This window comes from Eschrichtius robustus, chromosome 20, assembly GCF_028021215.1.
Source record: "Eschrichtius robustus isolate mEscRob2 chromosome 20, mEscRob2.pri, whole genome shotgun sequence".
In the NCBI taxonomy this organism is placed as follows: domain Eukaryota; kingdom Metazoa; phylum Chordata; class Mammalia; order Artiodactyla; family Eschrichtiidae; genus Eschrichtius; species Eschrichtius robustus.
The window spans coordinates 48,652,829-48,668,838 of record NC_090843.1 but is presented as its reverse complement, the minus strand read 5'-3'; the positions used below and the strand labels follow the sequence as shown (position 1 = coordinate 48,668,838).

General features: G+C 54.2%; 2 protein-coding genes across 2 annotated transcripts in view; one reads left to right on the top strand and one right to left on the bottom strand.

Annotated features, from left to right (window-relative positions):
• Positions 1 to 1,821: 1,821 nt before the first annotated feature.
• Positions 1,822 to 5,961, top strand: CDK5R1 (cyclin dependent kinase 5 regulatory subunit 1). The gene is made up of 2 exons (XM_068530479.1): positions 1,822 to 1,855; positions 2,176 to 5,961. Exon 2 carries the CDS (start codon positions 2,305 to 2,307, stop codon positions 3,226 to 3,228), a length of 924 nt encoding a protein of 307 aa, XP_068386580.1. The 5' UTR covers positions 1,822 to 1,855; positions 2,176 to 2,304; the 3' UTR covers positions 3,229 to 5,961.
• Positions 5,962 to 7,291: 1,330 nt separating this feature from the next.
• MYO1D (myosin ID) overlaps positions 7,292 to 16,010 on the bottom strand; it is a 348,817-nt gene continuing 340,098 nt past the window's right edge. Inside the window, exon 22 of the mRNA XM_068530137.1 lies at positions 7,292 to 9,436. Coding sequence (XP_068386238.1) covers positions 9,280 to 9,436 — 157 coding nt within the window. The 3' untranslated portion in view covers positions 7,292 to 9,279. The remainder of the gene's footprint in view (positions 9,437 to 16,010) is intronic.

Below are 16,010 nucleotides of genomic sequence, written 5' to 3'. Positions count from 1 at the left end.
GGCAGGATGAAAAAAGGCTGGGGTCCAACTTTGCCTTAGGAAGAGAGTCATTGGGCCAGTGGACCTGGAGGAGATTGATTCTTAGAGCTCCTTACTATGGAGGACCGCTCCATTTGAAGAGCAGGTAGGGGTTGTACACGGAGGAATGTTCAGAGGGAGGGGCACACTGGGCTAAGGGCCTGCCTTTATCTTCTAAGTTAAGATGACAGCTACTGTGGATGTTTCTCAAGGACTCTACAAGAAGTAGCCTTCTGGGTACAGAGTAATGCATTTCCCACTATATGGTCACCAAGGCCCCTAAAGCTTTGTTGCCACTATTGACAGAGGAATCTCTGGGTAGTACTTTAGCAAATTCTAGTACTTTCTGATGATGGTAGCATTGTTTGATACCAGATTTCTTTACTGCGTAGAGCAGTTGGCAGAACTGGCACAGGCTGTGTGCTGGAGCGGTCTGGGAGTCGGGATTGGGTGTTCTCTGGATTGCCACTTCCTCATCACCTGGTCCAGAGGCGGTAATTTGGATTAAGGTATGGTTTAAGTCTCCTGTTTCCCAGGTTTGTGGTCAAATCTGAGTCAAATCTCCAGAACTAAACTAAAAGAATAACAAATGAAGAATAGCCTTTGTGAAGGATCTGGATTCTTGTTCCTTGTGAGAGGAAAAGTTCTTATTAGAACCAGAGTTTTACTCAGAATTTAATTTTATGGGCACCGAATCTTCAAATTATATATGCTTAGCATGAAAAATATTTAAATCAGCAGATCAGAGGCTGGTTGGAGAAGCAGTTGCTTCAGTCGTTCTATAACAGGTAAGAGGGCCGGTGGAAATTTTGAGGTCACATTTGTGATGGGCTCAGTATTGGCCCTTCTCTGGGGCAGCGACCGAGCCAGGAGCCTCAGGGCTCTGTTCCAGGTGTGGTGTGGGAAGGCCAGTCGCTCTGTACCTGGGCCGTGGGCATTTACCTGGGATAGGGCAACGGAGATCCCGGAGGGAAAGGCACTCAAAACCGATGGGACAGTCCCCTCGGGATGCTCGGGGCGCTCAGGCGGCCTCAGCAAAGGCTTAGCCTCGCCCCACCTTGCTCCCTGAGCTCCCTAGCTTCCTTCCCCGGGGACGAGGAGGTTAAATGGAAGGAGGCTGCTCGGGGTCCTAGCCTCCGTGGATGGCTTCTCTGGCGGCCAGGGCGAGGACGCGGCCGAGTGCGCCCCCGCGGCCCGCAGCTGCCGGAGCCGCGGCGGGAACAAAGGCAGCACGTGTCTGGGCGGGGCGGCGGGCGGGGTCGGCCCTCGGCCCCGCCCCGCCCGGAGCTTCCCCACCCGCCCGAGCTCGGCTGCGCTGTGCGCCGGCGTCTCGCACGGCCGGGCTGTTGGTGGCGGGGCGGCGCCGAGAGGGCTGCAAGCAGTGCGGGAGGGGGGCGGCCCCGCGCGGCGGGGCGGTGCCGCGAGTACCCGCCGCCCGAGCCCGGGTCCTGGATGGGGCGCGGCGAGTAGAGCGGCGCCTGGGGCTCGCGGCCGTGTCGCTGCCAGCACCGCGCGCAGCTGGTGCTGAGCACGGCGGCGGCTCCGGCTCCCGGGCGAGACCAGGCCTGGCCGGTCCTGCGCGTGGGCCGCGCGCGCGCCCGAGAGGGAGGCCGCTGAGGTGCGCGCCGGGGCGGGCGCGGGCGCGGCGGCGGCGAAGGCGGCCGAGCGGGGGGCGGGGCCGCGGCGCCTGCAGAACCTTGGACAGAAGCTCCGGAGCCGCCGCCGCCACCGCCGCCGCCGAGCGCGAGCCCCGCCGAGCCCCACCGAGCGCCGGGACCGCGGCGTCGAGCCGCGGCGCGCATTGCGGAGGGTGCAGAGCGCAGGAGCCACCTGCTCGGTAAGCCTGCGCCTCGGGCCGTCCGCTGTCCCCGGGGAGCCGGGCCGGGGTCGCGGCCGCGCGCGGTGTCGAGGCGGGGTCCCCGGCCGCCTCCGCCGGTTCCCGGTCCCCCGCGCTGCCATCTGGACCCCGGCGGGCGCGGGTGCCGGTGCCGCAGTGGAGCGGCCGGGTTGCGGCGCGGGGGCGCGGGCGGGGCCGTGCCGGCCGGGGAAGGCCTGGGCGCGGGTCCGGGGCCAGGTCCGCGGGGCCGCCGAGGCCGGGGCGGAGGAGCGCGACGCGAGCCCCGCCTGGTGCTGAGAACCATCTTGTTTTCCACACAGATCCGAAGGGGCGGCACGCGACCCCGGGAGCGCCCCTGGCCGCCTCGGGCTCGGTGAGCTGTTTCGTCCCTCCGGCCGGCAGGCTGGGCGCGCAGGGGCGCAGGTCCCCGCCCGGCGCGCAGCGGCACCATGGGCACGGTGCTGTCCCTGTCCCCCAGCTACCGGAAGGCCACGCTGTTTGAGGATGGCGCGGCCACGGTGGGCCACTACACGGCCGTGCAGAACAGCAAGAACGCCAAGGACAAGAACCTGAAGCGGCACTCTATCATCTCCGTGCTGCCTTGGAAGAGGATCGTGGCCGTGTCGGCCAAGAAGAAGAACTCCAAGAAGGTGCAGCCCAACAGCAGCTACCAGAACAACATCACGCACCTCAACAATGAGAACCTGAAGAAGTCGCTGTCGTGCGCCAACCTGTCCACGTTCGCCCAGCCCCCACCGGCGCAGCCGCCCGCACCCCCTGCCAGCCAGCTCTCGGGCTCCCAGACGGGGGTCTCCTCCTCCGTCAAGAAGGCCCCGCATCCTGCCGTCACCTCCGCAGGGACGCCCAAACGGGTCATCGTCCAGGCGTCCACCAGCGAGCTGCTGCGCTGCCTGGGTGAGTTTCTCTGTCGCCGGTGCTACCGCCTGAAGCACCTGTCCCCCACGGACCCTGTGCTCTGGCTGCGCAGCGTGGACCGCTCGCTGCTCCTGCAGGGCTGGCAGGACCAGGGCTTCATCACGCCCGCCAACGTGGTCTTCCTTTACATGCTCTGCCGGGATGTCATCTCCTCCGAGGTGGGCTCCGACCACGAGCTCCAGGCCGTCCTGCTGACCTGCCTGTACCTCTCCTACTCCTACATGGGCAATGAGATCTCCTACCCGCTCAAGCCCTTCCTGGTGGAGAGCTGCAAGGAGGCCTTTTGGGACCGCTGCCTCTCCGTCATCAACCTCATGAGCTCCAAGATGCTGCAGATCAACGCCGACCCCCACTACTTCACACAAGTGTTCTCCGACCTGAAGAACGAGAGTGGCCAGGAGGACAAGAAGCGGCTCCTCCTAGGGCTGGACCGGTGAGCCCGCTAGCCTGCATCACGGCTCAAGGATTCAATTCATTTTTAAAAATTTATTATTAAATCAGATTTTGTGTACAGTATGTGTCTAGCGAAGCTACCAAGGGCCTCTCCCTTCCCACCTTCTCTCCTTGGGGTTTTCTTCAGCCCTGCCAAGAACTCTGGATGCTTTTGAACTCCCGAACCTTGTGCAAAATTCAGAAGATGTATTCAGAGCCACCCTGGCTCCTGATCTCTCACTTTGGGGAATTCAAAGGACTGACCTGCCTCTGCCGCCTGTGCTCTCGCTGGACCAAGGCAGGGGAGGCTGCCCTCTGCTCCCCACAGCCAGGCAGCCCAGAGAGGAATTGGAGTTTCTGGTTGGAGGCCCTTTTCCGGGTCCCGTTTTGGGTCCTCCGTTCTCCCAGAGGCTCCTGGAGCCAGCCACCCTGACCGAGCCGCATGTGGGGCTGTGAGGCAAGATGCCCGTGGCCCTGGGACAGCCTCTTCAATTGCGGGGAAGCCGGCCTGGTGCAAAGATGGTGTCCTGTCGTTTGACCATGCACGCCCCTGGTTTGCTCTTTTTTCTTTTTTAGGGAGAAGGGCTTTCCTTTCGTGGAGACGTGGAACTCGCCCCCCTCCCCCTGCTCCCAGCGGTGTTGGCAGTGTTGGTTAACGAGCTGGTTTGACTCATTAAGTTCTTTCATTTTGGGTCCCAGCTCTAAAGGGGTGGGGTGAAGCTGGGGACAACTCCTTTCCTGGGTGAATTTTTCATTTGAATCATGCAGCTTAGTCACCCTGTGGTGAAGGCCAGGACAGCTTCAGGTGCCCATTGTCAACAGCCTGCCTTCTGGGCAGGTGGGGTTGCCATGCCTGGGACTGAGCCGGTGCCCACCTAAGGGCTAAGGCCTCTTGCTGGTGCACGTGACGTTTGTCCTGCAGAGCTGCGGGGGGGTGGGGGTTGATGTCAGGGATCAGGGTGATGTGGTAGTGGCAGTGAGGTACCCCCGCCCTCACCCCTGTTGATTTAAAGCTGTTCCCAAACAGTTCAGTTTCTTCTGAAGGTGAAGCCTTATCCCGAAAGGCCCAGTGAGACAGCTGGATCTTGGAGACAATTACAAGACGGGAGCAGAACTCCTGATTGCCTGCTGATTCTACAACTGATCATTTGCAGCTGCTGGTTTTGGTTTCCACCTTAGCCTGGTTGGTGGCTGTAAAAACACATGATGTGTACTTAATCAATTTTCTTTCTAATTCTCCCAGATCGGTGGCTTGGGGCTTGGGAGAGGACCAAGAGAAGGGAGCAAGTCTTCCTGTGTCCCTTCGGCTTTGGGGGACAAAGACTGTTGTGAAGATGCTACAGAGAATTCTCTCTTCCAGTCCCGGTCCCCCAGGGGGTGCTGGAAGGAGAGGCTGGGGGGAGGCAGGGGGCCGTTTTACATAGGATTAGCTTCCAGGTGGCTGCCGATTTCAGCAGAAGCACTACTGAAATTCACAGAAAAAAGAAAAAGCTGTGAAATTGAGGTCCCGATTTAATAGGCCCGGAGCCGAGCCTGCGGGCCCGTGGTGCTCCCGAGGAAGAGGGCCTGCCCGAGCGGGAGAGCATTGGCCGCAGCTGCGCCCCGAGGCCCACGCTGAGCCTTTCTCGGCCCGTCAGCCAGATAACCTGCCGCGGGGCTGGAAGGAGCCCGCGGCTGCTGGCGCGGACCTCGCCGCGGCGTCTCTTCTCTGCTGGAGTTGCCACCCAGCCCGTCTGTGCAGATCCTGCTGCCATGTGTGACCTGAGGTAGGAGGCCTGTGGGGGCAGCGGGCCCTGGCGGCACACGAGAGGGGGGTCCGGGTGCCGACTCTGAAGAGCAGGGGCGTGGGTCTGTAGTCGCTCCTTCGCGGGCTGCGCTGGGCCTGAAACTGCGGGAAGGCGCATCCGCAGGATTCCAGTTTTGTGTGTTTCCTTCTCTCTCTCTCCATATTTATTTTTTTAAGTTTTGGAGGCGGTGCAAATTTCAGGAGTGGTTGGGGACTAAGGAAAGAACTCTCTAGTTCCATCAATATGAAGCCTGGTGGGGTCTCCTCCCTCCCTTGCACTGGTCATCAGTATTGTGTAAAGGAACTGATATACTTGAGTGTGCAAGCAATGAACCCATTTGACATGCTGCTATGAAGACTACTTTTAGAACAATTAAAAAAAAAAAAAAGAAAAAACTAACCTACAAAAAAAAAAAAAAAACTTTTATTCTTTCATTGTTGCTTTTACAGTGATATTGTGCATGCAAACCAGGAGCATTTTGTGTCTTAAGAAAAATAATCTTAGAACAGATGGCTGTGAAAACTACACCCGTGCACAGAACAAGTCACAGGAATAATATAGTTCAGGATTTGGTTTTTCTCTTTTTCTTGTAAACCTGAAGGGTTGATATATTCTTTCCATGCAGTTATTAGAACTTAGTTTTGTTCCAGCAGTTGTTAAACTTGCAATGAAAAGAAAATGTGCCATTTTTTTTCACTCAGAATTATTCATAGCTGTATATTTGAAACTGCTAATTACACACGTGCGATGTATGTTGGTTTTTTAGTGCAATTTCTTCTGTAGCTATTCTTTGACCAAACTGTGGGTGTTGTTAATATTAATTTATATTTGTCTCATTTTGTATGTATGCGTAGCGTGTTTGTAAGTATGTGTGGTTTATAATCTGACAAGGTCATGAAGCTCGGTTTGGCTGTAATTTAATTCCCCTTCCCTTATTTTTATTTATTTTTGTACTGTGCTGAGTAAATAAAATGCACTGACCATCCGTTACATAGACCTTTTCTGTGGGCACATCCTTCACGAGCAGGCTGGGGGCCCCTCTTATAAATGATTCCTGCCCTCAAAACATAATTGGATTGCATTGTGGGCGAGGGGAGTACGGGAGGAGGGAGGGTTAGGGGGAGAGGCCTTAACAAGCGCGTTCATGTTAAGGTGATGAAGAAAGCAGCACAGGTTAAGTCAATTCTGGTTTCTCAGGAGTCGCTCTCCAAAGGCTCCCTTGGCTTGGCGGAGCCGGGTGACCGGGACCTCCGGCCAGAGGGTCGGGCCCAGGCACGGCCTGGTGAGGGCTGGCTCAGCGGGTCCTGCAGGGCACCCGGCTTGCCACTAAGGCTGCTGCTCCAGGTGTTCTGGGCCCGGCTCTGCTCGTGGCCCACGGCCCAGAGGCTCCCAGGCCAGCAGGGGCCCGTGTGGCTCAACCCCGCCAGCCTAGCTCTGTGCAGGTTTCTGAAAGAGAGAACTCCAGCCCCGGGGCTCCCAGATACGCAGCCACCCTAGCCCCTAACTGTGGCAAGGGTGGGTCCCCCTACTGGTTGTACTGCCAGCGGTCTGTGCCCACTCACGCCACCACCCTGGGCCGCTGGGACCTGGCGTTTTGGACTTGGTCCCCCCCCATCTCCCTGGCCCTGTGCCCCGCTGGCTGGAGCTGCCCTGGGCCTGGGGGCGGGGCGCGTTGCACCTGCTCAAGTGGCACCTTGGAAGCTGTCAGCCTTGTGATCAGGGCACCTCCTTTGTCTGACTCAGAAGCCATCACTGCGGGCTCCGTCCCGCCGGTGACTGGGGACCCGGTAGCATCCTCTGGCTGCGGGGCCCTTGGGTGCCGGGGATGCCCCGTCTCCCCGCAGGGCCTTGCTTGCCTGTGGCTCCCTGACCCCAACCTGAGGGCTCGGGGAGAGGCTGACCAGCCACGGCTCACTCAGACCTCTCCTCGAACTGCAGCCCTGGGGATCCCAGCCTTGCCTTCATTCTGTACGTGCTTCGATTTCAGTAAACGTGAAAGCAATGAGCTTCGAGTCTAGTGCACTAGGCCTCAAAATGGTGGGAGAAAGTGTTTGGATTTAACTCCACTGCCTGTCCGCCTCCTGGCTCCTCCTCCCCACAGCTGCTCACTCACTACTGAATACTTTTCATCAACAGCCCCACGTAAACCATCCTCCATTTTTACCTGATTTGTGTTTAATGCTCCCTTCCATCCTCTGGGATAACAGTTGAGTTTATAGAAGCCAAAATTTCACAACTGTAGATATAGTTTTCAACTCAAAGAGCAGAACACCTTTAAATGTAAGATTTAATGCTTTATTGCTCTTGATGATAAATCAAAATATGCTTTAGAAATAAAGTTAATTTAATGGAAAATAGGAATATACGCACCAAACCATAAAACCGCATTTAATTAAATCAAGAGAAACACTTCATTGCATACAATCACTGTGTCCTCCTGCTTTCCCCTCAGCACTGTGATCACACCCGAAATTCTTTCTTCACTTGCCACACACTGTGACTTCCTGTAGGACATCATGAGAAAGTACTTGTGGACGGCGGCGGTGCTCTGGCTGAGGGCTCAGGGACCAGAGGCGACACCAAAAGGTGGGAGGGCAGGACTCCAGACCCCGTCCTCTCCAGCCTCTGAACGGCACTCGTTTGGCATGTTCTTTTTGGTGTGTCTAAAACATACATTTCCATGTATCTAGTAGAGCAACAAGTTTGGGGAAACGAGTGGAAAGGAGAGGTGATGTTCCAGTTAAGATGGATCGGTAGTGTCAAGGCGATTGGCAAAGCTACGGGCGCTGCTGAACGGGGTCCCGTGCGGGCAGCTGACCAGGCTTGGAGGATGAATGGGTTTCCAAGGCCAGGATGCCAGCGGGGCTCTTTGCTGTGCACTGCACGGGGTGAGAATGTGCTCGAGCCCTGGGAAGAAGCAGGGGTGGGGCAGCCGCGAGACCAAGCTGCTGGGACCGCCTGGGAGCCGGCCAGGGGGCCGCGGCAGGCAGAGGAGGTGGCACCTGGTATGCTTTGTGGGGTCGGCGTGGCAGGAGGGGAGCACAGAGCGGGGTGGCAGGGGGAGCCTCTGTGGCAGAAAGCGAAGAAAACGTCAGCACATCCCTCTGACACCCGGCCTGCCTCCTCCTGGGGCGTGGGCTCACCCTCAGCCCCCTGACCACAGCGGGTGCCTGAGTCTTTCCTTTTTTTAAGGCTCCAGGCCGGGAGGCCCGGGCTGCCCAGGGGTGTGTGGCGTCCTCCTTGGCTGAGGCCCAGAGGAGGGTGGTCCCGGGAGCATCCGGAGCACACGCGCGCTCTGCTGGGCAGGGACTGGCAAGGCGGCGGCTCTCCTGGCCTGGCCTGCAGTGCCAGGACCCCCGCACTGTTTCTGTCGCTCCACTTCCCCAAGTTTCTGGGGCTCAGACCCTCTCACCCCAGTCCTGGTTCTCCACGTGAGTGTGAGGCAGAGGTGTCTGGAGGGGCAACTTCCAAACCGCCGAGTGCCCCCCTGCTCCCCGCCCCCCATTCTATTTTCTTTATTAATTAGCGTTCCTGACACGAGTGTGGGCACAGCAGACATGATATCTGATTAGCAAACTGCAAAAGTAAGTGTAAGACAACCACGGCCCAGGCTGCGCGGTTAAGTAAGACGATCCCTGGCGCATCCCCTGCGCTGCGCTCTCTGGGGAAGTGGCCACGGGGCTGGGGGCAGGCTCTGGGCAGGACAGACTGCCGGCCCTTGGCTCCTGGGCTGAGGGGCTGGCCCTACAGGTGAACCTGCTCACCTGGTGGCCTTGGCTGGCTGCTGGCGGGGAGGGGGTCCACGAGGAGCTCTGAGAAGCTCCCTGAGCCAGGGCATGGGGCTGCCATCACCCTGGGGAGAGGGCAGCTGGGCCCCGGGAGACAGGAGGGCTACCTCCCCAGCTCACCTCCCCCAAACCTCCCCCGACCCGGGGGCATGGCTTTGGCTAGAAGCTGCATCCGGGCTCCCCAACCCCTCGCCTTGCAGGGCCAGCTGCTGGTCACGGGGTCAGGCAGGCCGACCTGGCCTGGCAGCGGTCGGCCTTCACTGACTGCAGGGGAGCTGTAGTCGGGGGGTGGCTAGGGGCTGGACAGGACACGGGGTCTTTGGTTTGCTGAGGGGGCTGTGGACAGTTGCGACCGAGGAAGACGGAGGCCAAAGGCGGAAAGCTGGGGGTGGGCCTCGGGGAGGGGCCGCAGGGGAGGCGGGGGCCCCTCCCAGCGTGGAGCCTAGCTGGGGGGCTTCGGGCGGCCCCACCTCCCTGCGCATCAGTTGCCTGGCACGCTGAGGATGAAGCCCGAGCGGTTCTTGGTGAAGTCGGGCTGCGGCTGGTTGAGCCGCGTCTCCACGGAGACGGTGCACTTCTTCCCGTGCAGGCTGCATTGCACAGGGTTGGTGACGTTGACTTGCAGGTGGCGCTTCTCACTGGAAGGACCGAAAAGAAGACAGGCGGTTAGCAGGGGGCCCAGGTGGGAGAGTCTCCCCGGCATGCCCCTGGGCCTCACAGGCGTCTCCAGGCCAGGGCACAGAGAGGATGAGGGCGGGAGAGAGGGCGCTGCTGGGCTGCGGTCCCGAACCAAAGCCACCGGGGAGCCAGGGCCCGAGGTTCAGGCGCTGCCGGGCTCCTGAGAGCCCGCGTGTGGGGCAGCACAGGGCGGGGAGCCCCGGTGCAGCCACGGCCACCACCCTCTGGCCTGAGGCTGAGGACCAGGCACTGGGCTTCAGATGTCAGCGGGGGGATGTCACAGCACGGGGCTCTGATGCCACTGTTTATCAGCTCTCTCTGATGGCAACACGGAGCCCCGGGGGCGCTGCGTCCAGGGATAAGTGGAGACTCTTCCCTGCACGTGGTACCCGACTACGACGATGAGAGAAATGTCTCCTGTGAGTCCCGGCTCGGCCCTGCCTGTCGCGGGTCCCGCTGTTAGAACCGGTCGGACGTCAGATTCCCGGAGGCCGGGAAGGTGGGAGGGAGGGTCAGCGGTGCTTCTACCTGTGTGGCCGGCAGCGTGCGGGGCAGGAGCGCGCTCCCCTGCCCAGGAGCCAGGCGGCCCTGCGGGCCCAGCGGGGCTTCTTCCCACCTGCTGAGCAGTCGGAGGGCCCGGAGTGCCGGCGGGGTGGTTGCGCACCTGCTGGGTAGGAGCAGCCCGTCCTCGGGCGCCTGGCCGGGCACTGAACGCACTTCAGATGCCGCCGGTGGAAGAGCTGGGAGACTCAGCGGCTGGCACAGTCCAGCGCTGCGCCTCATGCCTCAGCGGCCTTCTCTGCGCTGGGAGGCGAGAGGAGAAGGCCCTGTTCCCTGTGCTCTGAACGCCTTCATTTCCCCAGGGCGGCGCTGGGGGCGGGCGGGCCGGGCTCCCTGGGTGGCTGTTGCTCTCGGCGTCGGACAGGGGATGCCAAGGGTCAGACGGCAGGGGAGGCCGGCACAACTGTGCGTCCGCCCGCCTGGCCCAGGGGACAGGGAGGCACTGCCCAGGCACTGGCTGGCCTGGGCGGCAACATCACTCAGACCCACTTTCTGCAGGAAGGGGGCCCGCGGGCAGTGGCGCTCTTGGCCTCTTGAGTGCCCAGAACACTGGGCTGGGCTGGGCTGTGTTGGAGCGCCCAGGGGGCAGGGATGGAGATGTTCTTAGGGGCTTTCCTCATGGCTGTTTCCTACCTGTTTTTTTTTTTTTTTTTTAATTTATTTATTTTTATTATTTATTTTTGGCTGCATTGGGTCTTCGTCGCCGCGTGCGCGCTTTTCTCTAGTTGCGGCCAGTGGGGGCTACTTTTCGTTGCAGTGCACGGGCTCCTCATTGCGGTGGCTTCTCTTGTTACAGAGCATAGGCTTTAGGCACTCGGGCTTCAGTAGCTGTGGCTTGCGGGGTCTACAGCGCAGGCTCCGTAGTTGTGGCGCACAGGCTTAGTTGGCTCTGCGGCATGTGGGATCCTCACGGGCCAGGGTTCGAACCCGTGTCCCCTGCATTGGCAGGTGGATTCTCAACCACTGCGCCACCAGGGAAGCCCCCTTTCTTGTTAAACATCTTGTAGAAACAGAAAATGAACACAGGAAGAGACCCGTGGTTATCTCTCGTGGGCATTAGGTATCTGATGCTTAATGTCTTGTTAGCTGCAGCTAAAACCTTGGCTTAGGACGGCTATTTTTAACCAGACTTGGACATAAAAATAGCAGAGCCCATTGGAGGCAGTGACTCGGGCACCTCTCCATTCCTGCGGGAGCCAGGCTGCCCTGGGGGTAGATGCACAGCCCGTGATCTGGGTGAGGGGGTCCTTCGACCCTCATCCTGGCCCTCTTGCTGGCCTGGAGCAAGCAAAGCCCCAGCACTGCAGCCCTGAGTGGCCCTGCCCTGATTCCCTGCCTGTCTCCGTGGGGCTGCCGTGGGATTTGGGCAGAAGAGATGGGGGTGAGTGGTTCCATGTGTTGAGGGCAGGAAGAAGAACTGGCTTTCTGGTCTGAAAAGCTAGGCAGCTAAGCAACCCCCGGCTGGTGCCGTCCACACTGCCATCAACAGACAACAAAGTAAGACAACATGGATTGAGTTTGCTTCCTCAATAAGTCAAACACAGAATTACCACACGACCCAGCAATTCCACTCCTGGATATATACCCAAAAGAAGTGAAAATAGGTGTTCAAACAAAAACTTGTACAGGGATGTTTATAGCAGCATTATTTACAACAATGCAGAAAAAGCTTTTGATAAAATTCAACACCCATTTATGATAAAAACTCTTCAGAAAGTGGGCATAGAGGGAACATACCTCAACTTTAATAAAGGCCATATGAATGGGAGGGAAGTCCAAAAGGGACGGGATATCTGGATGTGTATGGCTGATTCATTTTGTTGTGCAGTGGAGGCTAATGCAACATTGTAAAGCAACCATACTACAATAAAAATTAAAAAAAAAAAAAAAAAAAGGCCATATATGACAAACTCACAGCTAACCTCATACTCAATAGTGAAAATCTGAAAGCATTTCCTCCAAGATCAGGAACAAGACAAGGATGCCCACTCTCACCACTTTTATTCAACATAGTTTTGGAAGTCCTAGCCACAGCAATTAGAGAAGAAAAAGAAATAATAGGAACCCAAATTGGAAAAGAAGTGAAACTGTCACTGTTCACAGATGACATGATACTAAACATGGAAAATCCTGAAGATGCTACCAGAAAACTACTAGAGCTCATCAGTGAATTCAGTGAAGTTGCTGGGTACAAAATTAATATACAGAAATCTATTGCATTTCTATACACTAACAATGAAATATCAGAAAGAGAAATTAAGGAAACAAACCCATTTACAATCGTATCAAAAAGAATAAAATACCTAGGAATAAACCCACCTAAGGAGGCAAAAGACCTGTACTCCGAAAACTGTAAGACACTGATGAAAGAAACGGAAGGCCACACAAACAAATGGAAAGATATACTGTGTTCTCCGATTGGAAGAATCAATATTGTTAAAATGACTGCACTACCTAAGGCAATCTACAGACTCAATGCAATCCCTATCAAATTACCAATGGCACTTTTCATTTGTTCTAGTTCACAGAACCTATCAAATTACCAATGGCATTTTTCATTTGTTCTAGTTCACGGAACTTAAATTTTTAAATTTGTGTGGAAACACAAAAAACCCTGAATAACCAAAGCAATGTTGAGAAAGAAGAACAGAGCTGGAGGAATCATGCTCCCTGACTTCAGACTGTACTACAAAGCTACAGTAATCAAAACAGTATGGTACCGGCACAAAAACAGAAATATAGATCAACGGAACAGGATAGAAAGCCCAGAAATAAACCCACACACTTATGGTCAATTTAGTCTATGACAGAGGAGGTTAGAATATACAGTGGAGAAAAGACAGTCTCTTCAATAAGTGGTGCTGGGAAAACTGGACACCTACATGTAAAAGAATGAAATTAGAACACTCCCTAACACCATACACAAAAATAAACTCAAAATGGATTCGAGACCTAAATGTAAGACCGGACACTATAAAACTCCTATTATATGCCCAGGAGTGGGACTGCAGGGTCATATGGCAGCTCTATTTTTAGTTTTTAAAGGAACCTCCATACTGTTCTCCATAGTGGCTGTACCAATTGACATTCCCAACAACAGTGTAGGAGGGTTCCTTTTTCTCCACACTCTCTCTACCATTTATTATTTGTAGACCTTTTGAAGATGGCCATTCTGACTGATGTGAGGTGATACCTCATTGTTGGTTTGATTTGCATTTCTCTAATAATTAGCACATCTTTTCATGTGCCTTTTGGCCATCTGTATGTCTTTTTAAAATTATTTTAATTTTAATTTATTTTTTAGCTGCATTGGATCTTCGTTGCTGCATGCGGGCTTTCTCTAGTTGCAGCGAGCAGGGGCTACTTCGTTGCGGTGCGCGGGCTTCTCATTGCAGTGGCTTCTCGTTGCAGAGCACGGGCTCTAGGCCCATGGACTTCAGTAGTTGCAGCACGCAGGCTCAGTAGTTGTGGCACATGGGTTCAGTAGTTGTGGCTCGCAGGCTCTAGAGGCACAGGCTCAGTAGTGTGGTGCGTGGGCTTAGTTGCTCCGCAGCATGTGGGAAATTCCCGGACCAGGGCTGGAACCCATGTCCCCTGCATTGGCGGGCGGATTCTTAACCACTGCGCCACCAGGGAAGTCCCTGTACGTCTTCTTTGGAGAAATGTCTGTTTAGGTCTTCTGCCCATCTTTTTTTAAAAAATTTTATTTATTTATTTATTTATGGCTGTGTTGGGTCTTCGTTTCTGTGCGTAGGGCTTTCTCTAGTTGCGGCAAGTGGGGGCCACTCTTCATCGCGGTACGCGGGCCTCTCACTACCGCGGCCTCTCTTGTTGCGGAGCACAGGCTCCAGACGCGCAGGTTCAGCACTTGTGGCTCATGGGTCTAGTCGCTCCACGGCATGTGGGATCTTCCCAGACCAGGGCTCGAACCCGTGTCCCCTGCATTGGCAGGCAGATTCTCAACCACTGCGCCACCAGGGAAGCCCTTCTGCCCATCTTTTGATTGGGTTCTTTTTTTTTTTTTTTGATATTAAGTGCTATGAGCTGTTTGTATACTTTGGAGATTAATTCCTTGTTGGTAGCATCGTTTGCAAATATTTTCTCCCATCCTGTGGGTTCTTTCATTTTGTTTATGGTTTCCTTTGCTGTGCAAAAACTTTTAAGTTTAGTTAAACTCCGTTTGCTTATTATTTATTTATTTATTCTAAAATTTATTTTAAATTCATTTATTTTTGGCTACGTTGGGTCTTTGTTGCTGTGCGCGGGCTTTCTCTAGTTGTGGTGAGCGGGGGCTACTTTTCATTGCGGTGCACGGGCTTCTCATCGCAGTGGCTTCTCGTTGTGGAGCACGGGCTCTAGGCGTGAGGGCTTCAGTAGTTGTGGCTTGTGGGCTCCAGTAGTTGTGGCTCGTGGGCTCTAGAGCGCAGGCTCAGTAGTTGTGGCGCACGGGCTTAGCTGCTCTGCGGCATGTGGGATCTTCCCGGACCAGGGATTGAACCCGTGTCCCCTGCATTGGCAGGCAGATTCTTAACCACTGTGCCACCAGGGAAGCCCCGGTTTGTTTATTTTTGTTTTTATTTCCGTTACTCTAGGAGACAGATCCAAAAAGATATTGCTACGATTTATGTCAAAGCGTGTTCTGCCTATGTTTTCCTCTAGGAGTTTTATAGTATCATCCCACTCCTGGGCATATATCCAGAGAAAAACATAATTCAAAAAGATATGTGTACCCCAATGTTCCCTGCAGCACTATTTACATGGAAGCAACCTCAATGTCCATTGACAGATGAATAGATAAAGAAGATGTGGTACATATATACAATGGCATACTACTTGGCCATAAAAAGAATGAAATAATGCCATTTGCAGCAACATGGTTGGACCTAGAGGTTATCATACTAAGTGATGTAAGCCAGACAGAGAAAGACAAATAAGTGATATCATATGATATATGTGGAATCTAAAAAAATCATATAAATGAACTTATTTACAAAACTGAAATAGACTTACAGACATAGAAAACAAACTTATGGTTCCCAAAGGGGATAGAGGAATGGAGGACAGATAAATTAGGAGTTTGGGATTAACATATACACACTACTATATATAAAATAGGTAAACAACAAGGACCTACTGTATATAGCACAGGGAACTATACTCAACATCTTGTAATAACCTATAACGGAAAAGAATCTGGAAAATAATATATGTATAATATAATATATGATACATAATAAATATATATAATAGATAATAAATATACATAATATATAATAATATATATATATAACTGAATCACTTTGCTGTACACTTGAAACTACCACAACATTGTAAATTAACTATACTTCCAAAAAAAAAAAAAAAAAGGTAGAAATAAGCCAAATATCTATCAACTGATGAAGGGACAAACAAACAAAATGTGGTCTATCCATCCAATGAAATATTATTCAGCCATAAGAAGGAATGAAGTAATGATATCTGCTACAACACGGATGAACCTTGAACACATTATGCTAAGTGAAAGAAGCCAGACACAAAAAGCCACATACTGTGTGTAATTCCACTTATATGAGATGTCCAGAATAGGCAAATCCACAGAGCCAGAAAGCAGAGGAGTCAGGGTGTTTCCTTTTGGGGTGATGAAAATATTCTGGAGCTAGACAGTGGTGATGGTTGCACAACATTGTGAATGTACTAACTGTGACTAATGGTAAATTTTAAGTTATGGGTATTTTATAATAATTAAAAAAATTTTTTTTGGCTGCGTCAGGTCTTAGTTGCGGCACGTGGGATCTGTCATTGCGGCGTGAGGGCTTCTCTCTAGTTATGCTGCGTGGGCTTTAGAGCGTGCAGGCTTAGTTGCCCTGCAGCATGTGGGATCTTAGTTCCCTGACCAGGGATCAAACCCACGTCCCCTGTATTGGAAGGCGGATTCTTAACCACCAGACCACCAGGGAAGTCCACACAATAATC

Bases quoted from the DNA above. Each gene is read 5' to 3' on its own strand.
- CDK5R1 (XM_068530479.1), top strand. From the start codon at position 2,305: ATGGGCACGGTGCTGTCCCTGTCCCCCAGCTACCGGAAGGCCACGCTG.